Genomic DNA, 21,355 nt, shown 5'->3' with positions numbered 1-21,355 from the left:
TCTTGCTGACAGGTAAAATTATGGTTTGACAAACAGGAATGAGAAGAAAACATTCAGAACAAATTAATAGTTAACAAGTGAGCTCACTCCAGATTAATTGAACTGACAAAATTATATCTATGAACAAATCCTCTGACACCATGTTTAAGCTGGAGATGCGAGCTGTTGACCAATAGGCATGAAAAATACATTATCTGAAATAAGTCTCTAGAGAGCAGAAACTGAGCTCTTCTGTCATCCATAAACACTGTGTTTGTGATCCAAAATTATATGCCACGGGGACGAAGTACATCGTATGAACTATGATAAGTTGTATACTATACCAGAATGCTTAGGAAATTTCTATAGAATTGTATAAAGGATTGTATATTATTTCTTTCTTTTTCTTTCTTTTTTTTTTTTAATTGAAGCCCTTGCCTCTGACTTAATCTCTACAGGAAAAGGACTATTAACAGTAGCTACAGCTTCTACTGAGTTCATTGAGAAGAGTTCTGTAAAGCACTTCAAATGCAAGAAGTAGTTATTAAAATTTTGAAATATGTACTGTACCAACAAGAAAAGAGCTGCCTTTCCTGTAATACTAACATTAGTAAAATACAAGTTGTATACTATTCTATCAAGGAGGAAAAAAATACCTGTAAGAGTTTCCCACCCAGCCTATCAGATGCAGTCTATAACCAGTGCAGACTTTTCACTAGTATCAACATTTATGTGGAAACTGAGGTTAACTGACTGGGCAGAAAAACACCCAAAGGGCCACGGCAGATGGCTACAGGCCCTGACACCAGCTGCTTGTCTCCCCAGGTCGACAGGCCCAGCCCTAACCATGTACTCCATACAGGAAGCAGGAATGTGTCTCTAATGGTTGGGTCTAAGAGGCTTTTTTCACTCTTCCAAACAAAAGAGAAAAAAAAGAAAAAAAAAACTCTCTGGGGCAGTAGTTTAGTGCAGTTATTATTACTATAGTGCTGCTGGAACATGAAGCAATAGCCGAAGCCTCTCGCCTTCCTGCTAACCTAGGAAGTTGGATAGTTGTCTCTTCTAGAAACTGGGAGACAGAAAGACAAGGGTCTAAGGAAGCCAAAAGTTTTTATCTTAAGTCTTTTCCCATATGACATCCCCAATTCAGAATAGGCAAGTAGAATGAGAGCTCAAGAAGTATTTCTACCACCTGTGGTAGCCGCAGAGAGGCAGCCCAGCTCTTGTTGCAGAGCCCAACGCAGCCCAAGCTCTCCAGCCACTTCCCACAGATAGACAGAAGTAAAGCTTCCTGCAGGCTTCACAGATATCGTTAGACTAGCCAGCTTTTTGTATTACATTGCTAATACTTAAATATCCTGATTGTGAAGAAGCCATTTAAAACTTAAGCGATAGAAGTAAGAAAAGATTAGAAAGGTTACTCTAAAATTTTAGGCCTTAATTGTTAAAGCTTCTAGCTCCACAAGAAAGTCTACTCCATGTTGATATTGCAAAAAATACTTTCTGCAAAGAAAAATCACACCTCATAAAAATTTATTTAATATCTTTTGCATATCAAAGTACAATTACTGTATTAAAAAACCCTGCAATTAGCTAGCTGAAAGCACTCACAAAGCTCCCTCCCACCACCTGACCCAGCCCAGTGCAGCCCCTCTATTTTCTCCCTCAGCCCCTCCTTGCCTATTTATGCACCAGCTGCTCCTCAGCCGCCGCTGTTGTTATTTATGAGGCTCATTAACACACCTTATAAAGTTCAGCATCTGAATTTCCTCTGCTTGTTAGTGAGGCTCTGGAGTGTAAGGGTGGGGAGGTAAGCTGTATTTCTCTCTCTAGGAAATGTCTCTTCTCTAGCTGAGGTTCCTTAGGTCAGCTTTTTTTTTTTTTTTTTTTTTTTTTTTAAATATATATATGTATACACACATGCTGTATAGTCAGTATATACAATTGCTTTATTACTTAAAAGAAAAAGGTGCTTTGTATAGAGTTAGGAAGTAGAGAACAGCATCTAGGAGGAGGAACGAAGTCTGGAGAAGATCTCATTGCTGTAGCTGTGTATGAGCTTGACCTGACTGTGATTAAGGTACTGGTGCCTAAATAGTAATGCTTGACACAGGACTGTGGGGTAGGCTGTTATTCATTTATTTTGTTAGAAGTGAAGTCTGATATAATGCCTGTTTCCTTCAAGCTGGCTCCCTGCAGAGCTCTAAGAAAGTTGCTAATCTTGTTAGGAGCAGCAGGATCACTCATATATTTGCATTTACTTGTGCATAAGAGCTGCCAGGGCTTGAAGCAGGGATGCTGACTCTGTAGGCTTTTTTGTATTGCTGTTACTACAGTGGGGCTGAAATAAAAAGAAACAAATCAGCTCTGAAGGAAGTCAGAACTCTATAGCCATGCTCAGTGGGGGAATATACCAAGTCCTCAGCCAGCAGAAGGGCATAGGAAACTGGTACAGGGAGAGGATAGGAGGGGACAAGCAGGGCTACATGATGTGAACGAGTCTTTGACTCCTTCATGTTGCTTCTGCATTTTATATTAAACAGTCATCTGATAACGTGCATAATTTGAAAGCAGTAGTTTGAAGCATATTTCCCTTCACGAAGCTGAGTGCCTTGGTCATTAGTTTAGAGTCCTTTTCTGCTCCTCTTTCTCCATGCTCCTGTGAATCTTTAATCCTTCCCTGCCAGATCATGCGGGAGGGGGAGTGTCTCCTTCTTGAGACCAGTCTGAATGAGCTCTTCTCCTGCAGAACCAGCAATATTGACTTGAATTTGCTTGGGCTGAGAAAAGCACTGAAATGTTGTATTCCCTAGCCTAGTATGTAAGCTGTGATTATCAGCTGCTGTTCTTTCCCAGCTGTGCTCTGAGAAAGGGCTCACAGCTGCCAGGTGTGGGCAATGCTCTTCTTCTGCCTGCTGGAGCCCAGGACTTGCCCAGTGCTTGACTGGAAGCTGAGGTGGGGTTAACAGCTTGGGCCCCCTGAGATGTGGAGGGAGATGGACACCACACAGTCGCATGTTTTGCACTGAAAAAAAATAAATAATAATAATTAAAAAAGCTAGGATAACAGCACTAATAAAAAAAGGGGGCAAAACACCACAAACCTATGCTCTGTCATATGCATAATGAAGTCTATGTTGCTGTAATTATCCTTTCACTGACATGTAGGCCCTTTGAAGTAAAGGCAGTGCTGTGCACTCCAAGGCATCTTCTTCCACAGTCAATAATAGCACTGGGATCACTGTCTAGAGAGAGTAAACACTTTCCGGTGTTCAGAGCTTAAGTATGTTAATTTGGGCTGAGACCAATCAGCTATACATGTGAAAAGGAGCTACAGCATGATATTTATTAGGCAGTAGCTAGACAGAATTAAAAAAATTAATTACCTGAAGGTGATTAATGTTTTCTAAGCTCATCTCTGAGGCTAACATAGGTGTTAAATTAAAAAATTGAAGGTAGAAACTATAACAATAATACTTAATTCTCCTTCATTACAGTTTTATGAACAAAAACCTTGAAATTTTACAGTGCTATGAACATTACATTCTGCCATTATCTGTAGGCCCAGGAAATGGGGGTTCTTTGGGTATAATGCTGTCATAAGGTTAGCGGAATTTTTTGTAACCTAAGGGTGTCATACTCTGTTCTCTTTCTGCCTTTGGAACAAGTTAAAGAAAGGGGGAGAGGGAGAATTCTACTTATTTGGCCCTTACTTAAAGTACTACTGAGCAGGGACTGACTTTAAATTGCTCCAACATGTCTGTCATTGCACACAGCAGCACCTGTGATCAGGGAACCTTTACACTAATTTTGGCACAAATAAGTCCTAGATGAGGCATAACAAGGAGTAACAATGTTTGCCAAGTGTCTTTTGCATAATCTAACCTAAGCTTTGGAGTATGTGTATTTGTTTAAGGGTAGCAAAAGCCATTTTCTAAGACACTTGTATCAAGGATGAATGATGCCATAAGAGCTCATTTTCATTCCTTTCAAGCACAGTGGGGTATAGGTAAATATACTTACATGGTTTTAGCACATGAGGAAAGGACTGGCTAATTGTATGGTCCAGTGAAATGTTTTCTGCTTCATTTGGAAAAAATAAACCTCACATATTGCAGAAGAAACTAATCTTAAGCAAGAGCCTCTAGAAGGCCTTTCTTCCCCAACCTATTTTTTCCCTTCTACACATCTACCTTTCTGAATAGTCTACTTCTATTAGTATTCTTCTACATAGTCTACCTTTCTGAAACTTCACAGGTTAACTACAGTGAAAAGAACAATTGGACTAATTGGTCTCTTATAGAAAAACATCTATTCCCTTACTTCAGGCGTGTTGATTCATTTTCAACGTCATATAAGAAGCAGTTACCCCAGAGGAAAAGTTGCAGACATACAGGGCAATGCACAAAGAAAAAACAAAATGGAAAAAGAAAGACAAATCATTGGTGCTAATGGCTAAGATTTTTGCAAGACTTTTGCTGAGGCCTTTTCATAGTGGCCTCTAAAATTCAACAGTTCTGGGACGGATGAGGACATTGGAGTGTGAACTCAACAGTACTGTTTTTCAAAAATCCTGTGGCTAAATGGAAAGCAAAATAAGCTTAAAGGTAACATTTTGTTCTTCACTGAAATAGCTGGTGGCAGTAATTTTCAAGTTCATTTTAGCTAGACTTCATTAGCAGGCAACTATCTCCTTTTAAAAATTTCTCTTCTATGCCTCTGCTACCTTCTGTTCAGTGTTACTTTCACCAGACTCTTCCCAGCTGCTGATTTACTTATGCAAATGAATGTGACCCCACAAGTGATGGCATGGGCCTTGTACTCCTTTTTTTTGCTCATTTAGTAGGTCTGCTACAAACCTGATTTATTCGACTTCAAACTGAGCTGGAATCATGAGACAAGGACTGGCTCTCTTTCACCCATTAATTCATAGACCAACCTCATGAAGAAGCTCTATCTAGCATAAAGCTGGCTTCAGTGGATTTTATTAGGGTTCATATAACTTATCCTACATGGAAAATTTAGCTGTACCACCAGGTCCTATGGCAGGAATCTAGATTTGGATTGCATAGCATAGGATGATTTAGAAGTCTTTCATGGCGCCCTGTTGCAGTGGGTCAGTGCTTTCCTCAGCCCTCTAAGTGCCAGCACCAGTACAGGACTTTGGGAAGGGAACTGTCAAATTCATTTTTACTCTTTTCCCCCACTTGTTAGTTACCTTCAGTTTTGAATTACTTGGGCTACCCTGTCATGAAAGTCCGATGGGTGTCCAGCTATCAGTGGTTCAATCACTCAGAGTGGTTTTGTTGCATGGAAGAGTTTCCAGTATATAATGCAATATGCGTCTGGAAGACCTGTCAGGATATAGTTATATCACTTGTCTCTACAGGCTGATTCACCCTATGGCAAGCCCCCCTGGTCTCCAGAACTTGATATCTATACAGAATAGATGCTTTATCCAGGTACCTTGGGCATGTGAATGCAAAAACATGGTGCTTGTCTTTCCTGTGCTTAAACACATGTACACACGTGTATTGTATTACATTACTTTAGGAACAACTGTTGCATCTTCTGGGTTTACAGTACATCAAAAAAGCCTTGCATTAGGCTGAAGTAAAACAGAGCCTATTACAGGATTTAGCCAAGTATATAGAGTGTCATTGATTGCTCCCTGGAGACATGTCATTTCTAACGAGAGACCTAAAATGTTAGAAGATAACGTAAAACTCCACAAAACTACTGGAGTTTGCAGACTTATTACCATACTGTACCCATGTTGCAACTGAGGGAGGGGAAAGAAATGTAAATAAACTTTTTCAAATGGTATTGTTGATGGGGGAAATGTGTAGAAATGAAGCTGTTGGCAGAGTGCTGTTAGCTTATGAATTATACATTTAATTAAGGGGAGCTAAACTGGTAGATTTTGAAACTTCTGATTTACTGCGCCTTGTTAAGACAGAATTTCAGTCATGCAGCCTGCTGAATGCCGCACCGGGTGCTGGCAGCCACGCGGAGCGGCCAGGGAGTGGGGTACACAGGAGGCCTGGGGTACCCCTGGCAGCACAGCGGGCTTGGCCCTTCTGAGGAGCAGTGTCCTTGGATGGTAAACTCAGAGTTCTGCCCTGTCAGGGTGGGTTAGTCAAGTAAAATAAACTGGCGAGATTATAGAGGTACTTATCAAGGTATGCAGCATGAAACACTACGGAAGAAGGTGGCATAAAAGGGCTAGTTAAGAAGCGCAGAGCAGATGCAAGTGTGGAAAATGAGAAAGCTGGAGAAGAAGGGAACAAATGTGCAATGGGAGCAAATATTAATCTCCAAAATATTTGTCTGCAGCTGAGTTCTTCCCCTCCCTGAGAATCTGATGATAAAGCTCTGTTACCTGTTTCTTTTTTCCGTATGCAGAGTGGAGAAAGGAGCCGTAACACTGTGTGATCAGCAGTTGGCTCCTGATGTTCAGAGGGAAAGTGCTATAAATAGAAATTATTTACTAAACCAGCCTTCTCATGGCATTGCAGCACTGCCATTCCTACTTAAAAATAGGCTGAAGCAGGAAAATGGAAAGTAGCAGGGGACAAAAACTTCTGTGACCTTCTGAAGTGGCTTGAAATGAGTTTAAAGCTGAAGCAATGCTTATCTTGCCTGTGCTAATTTGTGCATCCCCTGTGGTCTGTGCTGTAACTGACTCGCTCTTTCAGCTGGCAATATTGCACTTAAATGCTAAAAGGAAGCAAGCGGTGCTGGAAAGGATACATGATGTGTATCTGGTGTTTTCCAGACTTGTCCTATGCGTGGATCTTCAACAATAATCCCTTGTATGTTCGGGAGGATAGTCGGCGCTTTGTTTCACAAAAAACAGGAAATCTCTACATCGCTAAAGTAGAGCCCTCGGACGTGGGCAATTACACCTGCGTTGTGACCAACTCCGGTGCAGAGCAAAGTGTGCAGGGGCCACCCACTCCCCTCATTCTCCGCAGCGATGGTAAGCTATCCTGGTATGCAGCACAAGGCTATAACTCGTCCAGCTCCAGTTAGCTGTAACTGCCGCCTGTATTGAGGTTTAAATATGGTAAAGCTTTCTGAATTTATAATCTAGGTTTAGCTCAGATATCAAATCTAGAAAGCTGTTGAAAGTGAGTTGTTAAGGTGAGAAACTTACCTGCACACACACACATACCTTTAGCAATGCTTCAAATTAAATGCTCACATTGAGAAGCACGTACTTCTACCTGGGAAAGCATTACACAAAGTTGGTTTTATAAGTTTGCTCACCTCAATTTCAATATACTTGCACTGTTTGCAAAGCATCAGTGACAAATAGTAAGAAAAGCCTGTTCAGCGTTATGTTTGTAATACTCAATAATGCACAGTAGTTTTATAAACAAAACTTTTGGCAAGAGACCGCTGTTTTATTCCGTCAGGTCACCTGCAACAAAGTATAATTTCCAAAGCTCAAAAGTTAATTATTTTGTACAAACAGATCATAAATGCTTCAGATCTCTTCTGCGTGTTTTCTTCCTTATCATACTTCTTTATTCTTTTTCTCACTTGTTAGTCTTAATCTTCTCCTGTTCACTCCGGTAGCCCCTGGATTGGGTACTAAACGTGCAGTCTCCAGGGAACTGGAAAATAGCACATGGAATATTAGCTGGGTCCCTGTTAACGTAAAATAGGAATCATTCATTTTCTGTGTGGGATCTGGGCTAGGACACAGAGGGAGAATCTGATTTGTATTCGTCATTCTTGTTTCAATGAGTTGTACTAAGAGATTCGTGTACACTTCAGAATTTCGGCTAAAAAAAATATATTTTTAAAGCAATCCCATAGCTGTTGCAAGATCAAATGTCCTAAGCTGATACTGGATAATCTGTGGTGTATCAGATGTTTGAGATTTTTGAATGTGATCATTACATCCAATTACATCAGCTTTACTCAAGCCTGGAGTTTCCACTTGGCTGTGTTAAGGAGCTTTGTGTTCTGTAATTATTTTGGACACAGAGAACCCAGATTTTTCTCTTGCACTCAGAACTACCTTGTGTCCTGACAACTGACCACTTAGCGACCAATGTCATAGGCACTGGTTATTAACAGCTAACAAGAGGTCTGAACCCTAAATCCTCACTGAAATGTTAATGCACAAATACCAAATCTGCACATTCAGAACTTGTATAAAGTTATGTGCTTCAATTCTCAAATGCTCAAAGAGCTTACACATTTCACGTAAGCTTTCAGCATAAGGTTGGATACCACCCAGAAACCCTAAGGCTACTCCATAGACATCATGTTGATTTCCATGGGTGGAACATAAGGCTCTAACAGTATTAATGACATCCTTTCTTTTACACTGAAATTCTGTTGTACTAGACAGGTCTGAGGCTCAACTGGAGTGCTAGCTGTTTTGATGTTCAACAGGTGTGATGGGGGAGTATGAACCAAAGATTGAAGTACGTTTTCCAGAAACAACATATGCAGCGAAGGGTTCATCTGTTAAACTGGAATGCTTTGCCCTTGGAAAGTAAGATTCTTGGTTTTTATTAAAATGTGGGTTCTAACACTGTTGTACAGTGAGAAATAACATTTCTTCTAACTGGCAGGTAGAGTGTTTTGGTCAGAATATGAATGTGAAATGTTTTTAAACTTATTTTGGTTTGTTTCTGTGTGATGTGTTCCCAAGGAAATGAGAAGGCAATAGCAGAACTGAAGCTCACTTGGTTGTAGATGGAGGGAGGGGTGAGAAGAATAAAGGCTAAATCCCCTGAGTTTTCTCTGGGGTGAGACCAAGACTGCAGTTCACAGCATTCATTGACCTAGCTGCACATGTACATCAGGTCTGCATCACAACATGAGTATGTTTTTGTGTGGTACCTTAAAGAATGGAATTTCAGGAAATGGGCTGGAATGGGTCTGGAAACTGTCTAGAATGGGTCTAGTGTGGCTCTCAGCACCCTTTTCTCGAAAGAGATGCTGAGGGGCCTTGGGAAGCCCTAACAGTAGTCCTGACTAAAACCTGGTGTATATTGTTCCTGGGCTGCTTACACTGGTGTACTCATCTACAGAAGCAGTAGGGTGCTCAAACAAAAAAGGGATGCTCTATTCAAAGAGCAGGTGGCTAACTGAGTAAGTGTAACTAGCCTATGAAAACTAGTTTTTCCAGTAAGTGTGCGTTTTCCATTGAAAATCTAAAATAACCTTTGGTTGTTGGCCTCTATTTAGTTTAAGTTCACTTTGACAATCCTTTTTAAGGCTGTAAGCTTTTAAAGTGTTTAGAGCTTTCCCAGGGGTTAAAAGCCTGACTTGTAGACAACACAAATTAATCAAATGTTCCTCTGGAACCTATGCTGAGAAGTAAAAAAAAATAAAGTAAATAAAGTTAAAAAGATGGGAAATGGCCTTTCTGTACAGATGAGATTTGTATATAAACTAATCTCAGGGCTAATTTTTATTTTAGGAGGGAGAATATTTCTACAGTCATATTCAAAGGAATATGATATTTTTTGGCCCCAAACAAGTACCAGACTGGAACAGTCCTGCTAAAGCTGATTTTCCTTTCCAAATACTGTCAAGCTACTTCTCTTTAAATACCTCTTTAATTGTGTGTGAGTCAGTGCAGGCTTTACATCTCAAGTTGTCATTTCATATTTCCATCTGTTGCATGGAAAGCTTTTAACAGAGCTATATTGACTACATAAAAGCATTTCAAAACCAGTAAATATGTACAAAACACTGCCTTCTTAATGAAGGGGTAAAGACAGGTCATGTCAAAGCTTGCCTGATGCATTAACATTTTAAGAACCTTTGGGGGGAAGGAGGAAGGTGGTCTGAAAGGACATGTAGATAATGAAATATCTCAGCAAGCACAGTACGTACTATATGTGTAGGTACACAGTACCTACTAATGCTGTGCCTAGAAAATGGAAGGGCTGAGAGGGTTAACGCAGCTTTAATATACATTTCTTCATGTGTAGGATGGCAGCTGAAACAAGTGCTGGTATACTTCCCTGGAGTTTTACTAAGTAAATACTAGTGATCCAAGTGCAGAAATCTTTTCCACATTTTTTTATATCATTCTGTTCCTGTGTACATAGTCTAATGTATACATTCTGGAGGGGTGCTGTGTGTAAGTAAAGGCTCTTGAGAGGAGCGGTTAAATTTCTCCTCTCCAGATTCTTTGGATAGGTTAGATGTCTCCTACTGTACAGGACTGTTTCCAGTCTTTTGTCTCTGAACAGAGCCTTGAACTACATTTTAAATCAGTGAGCAAGTATTTTAGAACTGACATTTGTATGTGAATAAACCAAGAGAAACAGATTACAGGTGAAATACTCTTCACTTATTAGATAAGGCCGGCTTTTTAAAGGTATTTAGGTGATTAGTGGTATTGTTAAATCTGTTTCCTACCTCCAGCTGTTTACAACTGTAGTTAGGCACATATAAGTGCAGCAGTGTGGCCATCTGCACCTTTAGATGCCTAAATTCCACTAAAACTCTAGCCTCTACTATTGTCTGTTTATGTTAAAATCAATTCAGCTCAACATTTGTTGAGCTATACCTCTGATCTGCCACAAGCACTAACGGTTATTATCTCTCTTGGATTTCAGAACTGCTTTCCCATTATCCATAATTTTCTATATTCATACTGTTAGTCCACTGGTTCAGACAATGCTTTCAGCTGCTACTGCTTCTGCACCATGAATAACAGAAATCTTTCACATCTGAGGCAGATTATAGGCAACCTGCTGTGGTTTTGGTCTCCAGAAGTCTTAAATGAAAGTACTTTCATGGTATTTAGAGAAATAGCATCTCTCTTCTATATGGAACAGCAAATCATGCCTCTTGGACGTTGCTCAAAAAATCACTTCCACATTTAAACACATGTACAAGAGGCCAGACTAAGGGCTGAGTTTTAAGACCTTTTTACCTGGGGGAACTCAAAGCCACTTAACTGAGAAGTACCTTCCAGCCAGACTACAGAACACACAGAGGTAGGTACATTCCATGTACTTCCTGTGGAAGCTTTTTGAGAGCTCGAGGTTTACTGGACTCTTGCTATCAAGAAGCATTTATGGTCCCTCCCATTTCAATCTGTTGCAAAGCTCTCTTCATGCATTTTACATGAAAATATCATAACTGATTCATCCAAATTGTCTTCTAGTGTAGTTATAAGCCCTTGCTTTTTTTTTTTTTTGAAAATAAATGGGGGGGAAATGACATGACAGGGCAAAGAGTCAGTGTTTATCCCTGGGAAGAGGGTTTGAAGGCATGGATCCCACAGTGCTTGGGCCAGCTCTCCTCCAAATCCTGCAAAACAGACCCCAAATAATGGAGAAGCTTTTGAAAAGCAAGTTAGTCCTCACTGTGATGGAAATATGACTGGGCAAAAAGGAGTGTAAGTAGCATGCATCTATATGGTGATCAGCATGGAGAATCCCTGGAAGTTTCTCCCAGTCATTGGGAAGTGCCCAAGGCCAGGCTGGATGGGGCTCCGAGCCACCTGGTCTGGTGGGAGGTGTCCTGTCCATGGCAGGGGTTGGAACTGGATGATCTCGAAGGTCCCTTCCAATCCAAACCATTCTATGGTTCTATGAATTTAGACCAAAAAAATATACAATTTAATTCTTTGAAAAGGGAAAACTGAAAAATGAAATACTAATGTGACTATTTCAAATATGGCAGCCTGTGGCAATTTAATAGAAGAGATGAGACTTTGTGTTCTGCACTAATATTTATTATGTTGGCAGTGTTTAATACTAAGCTAATATTAAGTCATGTTTTGGATCAAGCTATATTAATCATGCAATATATCTAAATTATTGTTTGCTGTGTCTTAGGGGACTGAGTATGATGGAAAGAGTTGCTTACAGATATGTTCAGTTGAGTTACTGTACTTTTCTATCGATTTCTTCCAAAATAACCTTTCTGTTGTGCAAATAGGAATAGTTTCTGAAGTGAAAATAAGTGAAGTAGTTTCCATATCTGATGCACATATTTATTAAGCTGTGCTTGTGTTTTATTTCTAAGATTCTCAGAATCCCTGGAGATGTGATATTGCCAACTGAGGCTGTAAAGGGCACATATAAATAGTATAAACCAGGATTTCTTTTAACCCAGAATATTTTTTTTTTCCAGGGGAAGATGTTAATTGTTCCTTCTCTAAATGAATTCAGAGAAGTTTTTCTAGAGTTAAAGTAGGTAATTACACAGCCACGAGAGGGTTCCAAATAACCATCTTTACTGAAGTTACATAAAAGCACCAGGCTTCACTTCTTCATTAGATGGTTACTCTAGTATATTCTTCAAGATTTTATGCAGGAGGCTGTAGAAGTATCAATTACAGAATTCCAAATGATATGTATGAATCAGTTTTTCTGCCTTAAGTGGTTTGCTACTTTCAGCCCACATTTCTGATAGAACAAGTATCTTAGTATTTGTACCTTAAGGGATGAGCAAGCAGCTCTGCAAGATCCTCTTACATGAACGTGAATGGCTTGTGGCCAGAGCAGAATGAAAGGCAATATCGGGTTTCAGAGAATTTTACCTCTCTGGTGTTTCCCAAGTAATATATCAGGATGATTAGGAGTCTGAGTACTTTAATTATTAGGCCCCTTGGTTCCTAATTCTTCCTGGTGTCAGTAGTTGATGCCGACACGATAGCAGTTTTCATACCTCAGCTCTGTGACAGTTGTTTAACTAGGCATAGACTTCATTATTGAAGCTGGGATTTAATTTTATTGTGAGGTGTCCTCAGATGCACAGAGTGAAGAGGTGGCCCAGGTGCGATGCATCAGCTGAGCGTTTGCTGCAAAAGGGTGGGACCTTCATCTCTGTGTGGGGTGTAGTGCTGCAGATGAATTAATTTGATGTTCAGTGTGACAAGACTTGTCACCAACCAAAAAATATTTTCCATCTCCTTTTCTTTCCAAGTTAGTAACTTATGGTTTTGTGATTCTGCTGTCTGTATGGTAGAGTATAAATTAAATTAGTAGCTGAGCTCAGTACTTCTAGGTGCTTTGAAGGTTTCAAATAAACTACAGATTTATGTACAAAGACACTCATATTTATGCACTGTTTTATTTACTCAGGTGAGAGCAAGACTTGTCTGTGAAGTGTAATAAATTTGAAAAGTTTTCTCATTGTTTAGATATTCAAAAACTTCTTAGCCCCAAGCAATTACCTATTCTAATCAGGTTATTTTAGTAACTAGAAAGAAAGACCCACAAGTTTCAGGAGTGCCCCAAATCTGTATGGGAAGATACTAGTCTGTGTAGGAATGTCAGGTGCTGGCCTTCAATAGGATGATTATGCAACATAACTCTGCAGAAGTTCACAAGGCTGTGTTTATTAAACTAAACTTTGCATACATTTACCTACAAGATTACAAATACCTAAAGCATCAATTTGTTCATTTAAAAAATAATAATAATAAATCATTAAAGTAAATTCTATGTTCAGTCTCTTTAAAGCCATTCGTTTTCTTTTACCGTGAAAGGTTTTGTATGGCTTGCTGTGATAGTTGTGTTAAGAGATTTTGTGATAAAAATGTAAACTAACATTGGAATGTTAGTTTCTGCCAACAAACTGCCTTCTGCAAAATGATAATTAAAGATGCTGGAAAGCCCAAGGTGAGGAGGTATCAGCAAAGGCAATGAAGAAGTGCAGACCTTTTAAACTCCCCCATGATATCAGAGGCCCTGCTGTGGGTGGTGGCATGGGGCTGAGCTCTGGATCCTCCTGCAGCCTGCTCGTTGAACCCGAACCTCGGGCTGGTGAGGAGCTGCTCTCTTGACAAATGAATTCCCTCTTTTGATAATACGAGGCCACTTGGTGCAAGCATCCTCAGAAGAGCAAAGTGCTGTGAAGTATTTATTGCAAGTATGCATTTAAATACGGTACAGCCGATAACCCAGACTCAGTTTTGTCATCTTGCCGCAGTTAGCGTCAGAGGCAGTGCATTTCCTTCGCTCCTGTTAGTTAGGATGGGGCAGACAAGGAGTAGAGTTTGCCTTGAAACATCCCCAAGGATATCATTATAAGTATCTGGTGAGAAGGAAAACAGGACAGCGGTTTCAATGCCAACCTTGGTAAACTTGACAAGTTGACAGAAGGGGCCTTTTTCCGTAGAGCCCTGCCTCTGGCCTTGGTGTCAGTCAGGCTTCCTGCATGCAGAGCCAGTAGTAAGAAATAAACCTAATAGAATACAAAATATTTAGATGAAACATTTTCAGGTAGCAGGGCATAAGTGAATGCATCTAATTGTCTGTCTTCTCCCATGTGACTGTTAGCTTCCTTTAATCTGTTTCTTATTTAAAAAAAAAAAAAAGAGGTGCCTTTAAAGTAAGCAGTCAAATGCTTCTGGCATTCTGGGTGCTGCAGGATTCCATTATACAGTAACTATACACCAATTATTTAATATGCTATAGCATTTTAAAGCCAGCCACACTCTTCCTGCATGTCATCAACGGTCTGTGTCAATCTATCGCAAGCCTGCAGAATACTTCTGGCTGTTTTCCTGACTTGATCACAGCAGCAGTGGGACAGACCTGTTCTGCACAAGAGCTGTGTTCTTTTAAATATCTATAAAGTAATTTGGTTTGGAGACATTTTGCATGAGTAATGTCACGTAAGGTTTGGTGGGAAGGCAGTGCCTATTAGTGGGTGGACCAGTGTATTTGACACAGTTTAGTCCCCCTAAAGTTCCTAGCAGGAAATAATATTAAACAAATTTGCATCTCATATAGGTTCTAGTCTCATAGTGAAGGACAAATGGCGGTGGTGATGGCAACTACTATTGACCAAAAAGATTGAGGATTTAAACCACCATATATAGGTCTTGAATCAAAATGGGAAACAAGAATAAAATCTGTTCTTTCCAGCTCCTCTGCTGGCTAATGCTGTCTGACACATCCCAGTCTCAGGTGTGTAAATTGTTCAGCTGTTTTGGAGGGGTCATATGAGAGTCAGAATTTGTGTGTATATCAATATACACACACATCAGTGCAGAGCTAACTCCAGAGTCTGAAACATATTGCAGATAGTTACAAACCACTTTCACAGGCGGTTCAGTTATGATGGAAAATGAGGTAGCTAGAGAAATTATTATGCTGTGTAAATAGCTGTTAGAGATCCCTTGGTTAAGTCTGTGGCCTCAGGACTGTTTTTTTTTCCATTTTAAGGAGCAGAGGAAGGACTGCTGGGGGCTCCCTTGCCCAGCTGAGCTTCTGTGGCAGAGTCTCTCACGTGCACCCGTTCTGTCTGTGGGCTTAAATGCACGACAAGGCACACTTTATGGCATTGCTATTCCTTGTACATCAGAGTGGTCCAGCTGTGAATTGCCCTGCACATAGTCTCTTTCTGGTGGCTGTGTATTTGCAGCTGGTTAACATCTGGCCAGTTGCTCAATCCACATAATTTGCCAAGTGCCTGCGCTTCTGGTCCGTGCCCTTCTGGTTTCGGTTGGTCTCATAATCATCATGGGCACGCAGCCTCAAAATGCGGGAGCTACGCCTGAACTGACAGCCGTTATTGTCTCTGCTAAAAAGGAGTAAATGCTTTGTACATCAGCGCTGCAGGCTGGAGACCTTAGGGACCGGCAGGCAAGGGCAATACACGCTTCTGCTTTCCATGATAGTTATCTTTGAAGTTTAGAACCAACTGTTTGCTATTGATGTTACTTCCAATGGGAAAGTGGGCAGCATTTAGTCAAAGCCTCTGTAAGAAGCTGTTCGAAGTGTAACTGCTCGCCTGCTTAGAAAAAGGAGCTTACTGTAGTTTTCAGTAACAGAAAGCAACTGTGAAATCCAAGACTATTAATATTTCAAAGCGTTCTGGTGACATAATAGATCATGAAAGCGAGGCTTGTATGGTTTGCGATATTACCAGAAATCCAAGAAGTATTTATAGCCTTCTTCACACTTGACTATTTTTTATCATATAGAATACATTGATCCAAATATAAATGAAAATGATAGAAAGCTACGAAAACATGAAATAAGAAATATTCTTTTGTCTCTATCTCCTTTCAGCCTCAACATCTCATAATTTCCATTTCCTTGCTCAGCTGTCTTCCTGCCCTTCTCTACCCTGGATCCCATTTTTTATACTTAGATTTATTGTTCTTTTTAGCTCCTTTGAATTCTTGTCCAATGTTTCCTATTTTGAGGTGTGAAAATACCTTTATTGCCAGAGGGAACTTGTTTGCTCTGAAAACCCGTCAATAATTCAGTGCTTCTGTGGTGTTTATTTGGACTTCCAGAGTTGTCCCTTCACTGTAAGTGTTAAAAGGCAGGATTGGACCCTCAGAGTTACTGTGGGCAAAATCCAAATTGGCTTTACGAGCAATCAAAGTTGATTGAGGACTTCACCCCACAGTTGGACTTGTGCCCCTAAATAAGTTAGGTGAGTTATAAAACCTCAGTCTTATGAACCTCTGTATGTCACTCCTAGAAACTGAAATGATTCCTTTTATACAGAATATTTTAAAAAAGAATTTCACGTCATCTTTTCTGCTATAACAATTGCTCTCTTTTTCTCTAATAAAATGTAATTATTTAGTCCAGTCCCTAGTATTAGCTGGAAGAGGTCTGATGGAAAGTCACTGACAAAGAAAATCAAACATGACCAAACTAAAGGAGTTCTTGAAATCCCGGATGTTCAGCAAGAAGATGAAGGTTTTTATGAATGCGTTGCAGGAAACATTCGAGGAAGAAACATTGCAAGAGGTCAATTATTTGTCTATGGTAAGCAGATGGATTAATTTCTTCATTTATTTTTTTCAGAGCTTGATAGTGTTCAGATATATTTTGTATATCAAGTCTATTAGCCCCTTACTGGAAATATGAAATGTAGTTCAGGTTAAGCTGATTAAAAAATGATTGGAGGTCTGCAGTGACCTTCACTGAATTACATCCTCAGCAAATAAAGATATTTTGCATTAAAACTCAGATTGAAAATGTGGGCTGTGCCGTGATGAAGTTGTAAAGGTTAATACAAGGCAGAAAAATCCCTGGTACATTTACATGAAACATTAACGGCAGGCAGCGATTTACTCTCAACAGCTCACAGCAGCATAAAGCTGTGCTGGCCCAGATGCAGATTAGGGAAGGATTCTTGAGATTTTGGTTCATATGTGTAAAAGATTTTCACCTTTTATTCACCTTTTATTCTAGCTGAACCTTGTTGCTCCATAAACAAATGAGGGCAAAACTGGGGAAACTCATCTTCCTGCCTCACATTCTTTCCTCCTCTCCCAAAATGGGGAATAATACACCCGTGAAACTGTTCTCTCATTTCTCTTCCCTTCCTACATGTTAATTTCCTATGATCCATGTCACACATGATGCTCCATTATAGCCAAGGTGAATTATATGCTGTTTAGTCCCATTCTTAATAACCACAGAAAGTAACGTATTGGACATAAGAGATCTGGAGATCCTTTTGTTGCCTTATAAATCTTTCAAAATAAGGGAAAATAAAATATAGCAGTAAGACGACAAGTACAGAGAGCTAGACTATAAGTCTATAATTAATATCTGTTCAGACCTTGGCAAGTTTTTGTTTCTAAGGAACTCTCTTCTCATGAAATAATACAGGCTTTGCTAAACTACCAGTCTCCTGCAGCCCTGGCTAAGATCAAGATCTATGTCAGGAATAGAGCAGTCTGCTGTTGCTTTGAATGCTTATTTCTTTGCTTTTATGGGGGTTATTCTTGTTTTCATTGCCCACTAATTTTCACAGAATGTCAATCAAGCAGTTCCATTAAAATTAAGTTCAGTAGATTACCTGTGCATGATTGATAACAGCATAAGCAATTACAAAATTATGATCAGTTAATGTGATTTGAAACAATGTGCTTATTTATTGTGCTTTGTAAATTAATTAATAGTTCGTAGTGAAATATATAAAACAGCACTTGTGAAGCGTTTGCACAAGGTTTTATCATATTAGGAATGGGTTGGCATATTGCCTACTTAATTTACTTCCTCTTAATTTCTGTGCTGCTGTGGTTTTGCTTGCTGTGTAGGCAGCTCGTCTCTAGGAAGTAGTTTCTTGGGCACTGGCTGCTGCTTTGTGTGGTATCTAGATCCGTGTCTTAGGCTCAGAGGGCAATGAAGATGACACATAATTGGAATCACTTAAGCATGGGGGATTTATCCCATATACTTTCCTGTTCTGTGAAACAGGTTGTTGGCATTGTAGTAATTTAATGTTGAACCAGCACAGGGTGCTTTGTTTTGGCCACAGTCATGAGCTATCCCCTAGGGTCATGCTGTGGAGGGAGGTTTTTTAGTACCTTGTTCAGCTGTCTCAAAGGGTAACAATTCTCTTCCTAAAATGAAATTATTGTCTATAAGAACAGTGTGTTTATACACACTCACACACATGGAGTCTGCAGAGCTGACTTAATAACCCAGCAAAAAATCTTTCACAGGATTCTCAGACACCAACCACATATCCTAGACAGAGATGAAAGCCAGTACCTTGCTTTCAAGTGGCTTTGGTGTATCCCAAAGCCAAGTGGTTGTTAGTCATTCTGCCTAGGTCTCATTCACCTATATATTGACAACTATTTAAAACGTTGGTCTGCTTCATCCTAGTTCCTGCGCAGCTCCATCCTTCAGCGTTTAGTTGTGTGTTTACAGAACTTGTGTGTGATTTTTTTGCAAATTTTGCTTTTATGCAGCAATGAATTTGTTAATGTGCCACAAATGTTCAGAAGCTGTTCTGAATAACACTAATTCCTTCGTGTAGTACTTGTAAGTTACATCTTGCTTTCAACATATGCTTGGAAATCCTGGTCTCAGGTGTGTGAGTGAAACAGAGGGGTAGCACTTGGTATCTGTGATTTTGATTAACTACTGACTAATAACTTGAATATTTCTCCTTTTGGTACACAGATCAAAGAACCTGGAGAAGATGACTGGCTTTCAGAAAGTAGGGGCCTCATTGCTTTCAGAAAGCATGCCCAGAATTTCAGCCATCTAAAATAACTGCTTCTGCAAATCTTGGCCATAAAACTGAATAATATCTAAACTGAATTTCCTGACCGCTTCCCAAGTTAGTCTTGAAGTTCAGTGCTAAAAGATTTGTTATGTGGAATTCACTTGCAATATATTATGAATGTGTTGGTCAAATGCTAATTAGCTTTTGTCAGTTCATTAATTAATGGTAGCATAACTCCAGCAAAATCATTTCTCCTGCTTAAAATGGCTTGCATATTCTTTTCAGCACTCCCTGAATGGGATAAAAAAATCCAAAATGCCTTTCTGTCTCTCTATGACAGTTTGTTTTGGGAATGTAAGGCAAAAGGAAAACCAAGCCCTTCCTACAGCTGGTTAAAAAATGGCCAGCCTCTCACATCAGAGGTAAGGTTCCTGTCTTGTTAGCTATCTTGTTCATCTTGGTTTTACAGGGTTTAGTCGCAGTGTTCACTTTACAATACTACCTTTTTCATAAATTTATTATGCTTAACATATGAAAATAAATAGCACAAACTTTGCGACACAAAGCCTCAGTACTTTGAATTCATATACATTGGAAATGTATAGTATTGTCAGTTATGATTTCTTACAGAGCATCTGAGTGCTACAAGACATGACAATAATATGGGTGGGTTTAAAAATAGCTATTACAGTTGGTGAAAGAAGAGTCTGTCCCGAAACAGAGAACACATCTGTAGACAGTCTGTAGTTTGGGAAGTCAGTAGGATGCCAATTGACTGTGGAAGAGTATTTCAGAGCAATCTGGTCAGCCTGTTAACCTACACTTTTCTGTGGTTTCTGCTTTTAACCCGTAGGCTGAATGGACCTTTGGTCTGATGCAGTATGGCCATTTTTATGCTATGTTAATTCTTTAACTGAATTAGATCTGAAAATCAGTTAATATTGAGTTTAATATTTATCTGGCACTATGTAGAGGAATAATAGACCTAAGGAAACCATATAAAGTTATAAGGAAATGGAGAACAAGTGAAAAATCTCACTTAAAGGACAAAGAAAGGACCACAGTGGAGAGAAGTAATGGAGAGGTAGGAGTGGGGTACAAGAGGGGAAGTCAAATGGAGTTCAAACACTTAAGAAATCAGATCATCTACTTATGCCATTAGGTCTTTGAGAACTTGGCTTTGGCTCTTTCAGGGCAGTGTAATTATTCTTTTGTGGTGGCCAAGCTTTGGCACGTTCGTCTTCAAGTCTTCTGTGGCAGGATTCAATGTTTATGTACTGCTGAGGCCAAGTTTCCCTTCTAATTAAGCATCTATGCAGCATCTATTGGGTGTAAAATGGCATCGCTTATCTGTAATGCATTTTTACTGGTATGAAAACAATAATACCGTGATTAATTTCCATCTAGCAAGAACATTATACAGAAGCACTTCCAAAACATATGGGATAAATTAACACCTGCTGGGTTGCAAAACCGGCACTTGTTTGATTCACTAGTGTATATGTGAACCAATGGGAGAAAGGTCCAGTCTTCCTTATGATTTTCTTCTGGATTAGTCCTAAACAGAGCTCAACTAGTGTCTGAGAAGGCTAGCTAGAATTTACTTCGATTGCAATTTTTCAAAACCCAGGAGTTTTACTCATATTGTCACCTGTCCCTAAGCAAGATTATCTGGTTTCTCTTTTTGAAGACAGTGATATTTAGAGTCTGTTGCTCTTCAATTGCATTGTTTCAATAAAAAAAGGATAAAACACTCTATGGAAACATTTTCAACCAACACTTTCACAGTACTTATGGTGTATTGTAAATGGAATACTTCAGGCAACAAAATGCAGAATGTTATTGCTCAGTGGACAAAATGGATATTTTGGAGCTGAAAGTACAAGGAAGGTATAATAAAATATTAAGTCTGTCACAGCACCCTGCCTGTTGGAAATATCATGGCAAGAATACCTCCCAGACGCTTTCCACCTTGGGACTTATTCTAAGGATATTGTCTGCTCTCTGTCAAACCTTTTCTCCCTGGCCACCTAGTTGGTCATCTCTGCACTATTCCTGCCTGTGTACATGGTGTGCTTTATTCTTCTCTTTGTCTATGTAGCTCAAAAGAGCCAGCTGAGAATCGTGGGGAATTTGGCATGTGTATGAAGTGTGAGCGTTGCTTCAGAACAGGGTTTTGTATTCAAAGGAAGTTTGTAAAAAAAAAAAAAAAAAAAAAAAAAGGCACCAAAAGGATAGTAAACAACCTGAAGGTAAAACTAAGTATGCGGAATATATCTGTAGCAAGAGCCTCAAAAAATTAACAGTAGATAAGTAATGTAATGTTGTTAATTAGTTTGCAGTGTACCAGCCATATAACCACAGGCTATGCTCATCAAATTTCCAAGCTAAACAAGGTTGGACTGGGTCAGTTTTTGGTTGGGAGACCTCCAAGGAAAAG

The 21,355-nt window shown here is 39.6% G+C and overlaps 1 protein-coding gene across 13 annotated transcripts in view; it reads left to right on the top strand.

The window, feature by feature from the left end:
• CNTN6 (contactin 6) overlaps positions 1-21,355 on the top strand; it is a 144,842-nt gene that overhangs the window by 82,646 nt on the left and 40,841 nt on the right. For 6 of the 13 annotated variants that reach the window (XM_048070532.2, XM_013182241.3, XM_048070539.2 and 3 more), the window contains 4 exons: positions 6,758-6,961; positions 8,392-8,494; positions 16,528-16,712; positions 19,201-19,337. In XM_048070532.2, the coding sequence (XP_047926489.2) occupies positions 6,758-6,961; positions 8,392-8,494; positions 16,528-16,712; positions 19,201-19,337 (629 nt within the window). Of the gene's footprint in view, positions 1-1,688; positions 1,790-1,908; positions 2,060-6,757; positions 6,962-8,343; positions 8,495-16,230; positions 16,372-16,527; positions 16,713-19,200; positions 19,338-21,355 lie in introns of those variants that run through there. The other 7 variants (XM_048070572.2, XM_048070562.2, XM_048070623.2 and 4 more) reach the window with 7 other exon arrangements.

Source organism: Anser cygnoides, chromosome 10, assembly GCF_040182565.1.
Source record: "Anser cygnoides isolate HZ-2024a breed goose chromosome 10, Taihu_goose_T2T_genome, whole genome shotgun sequence".
Taxonomy (NCBI): domain Eukaryota; kingdom Metazoa; phylum Chordata; class Aves; order Anseriformes; family Anatidae; genus Anser; species Anser cygnoides.
This window is presented reverse-complemented; position numbering and strand designations above follow the sequence as displayed.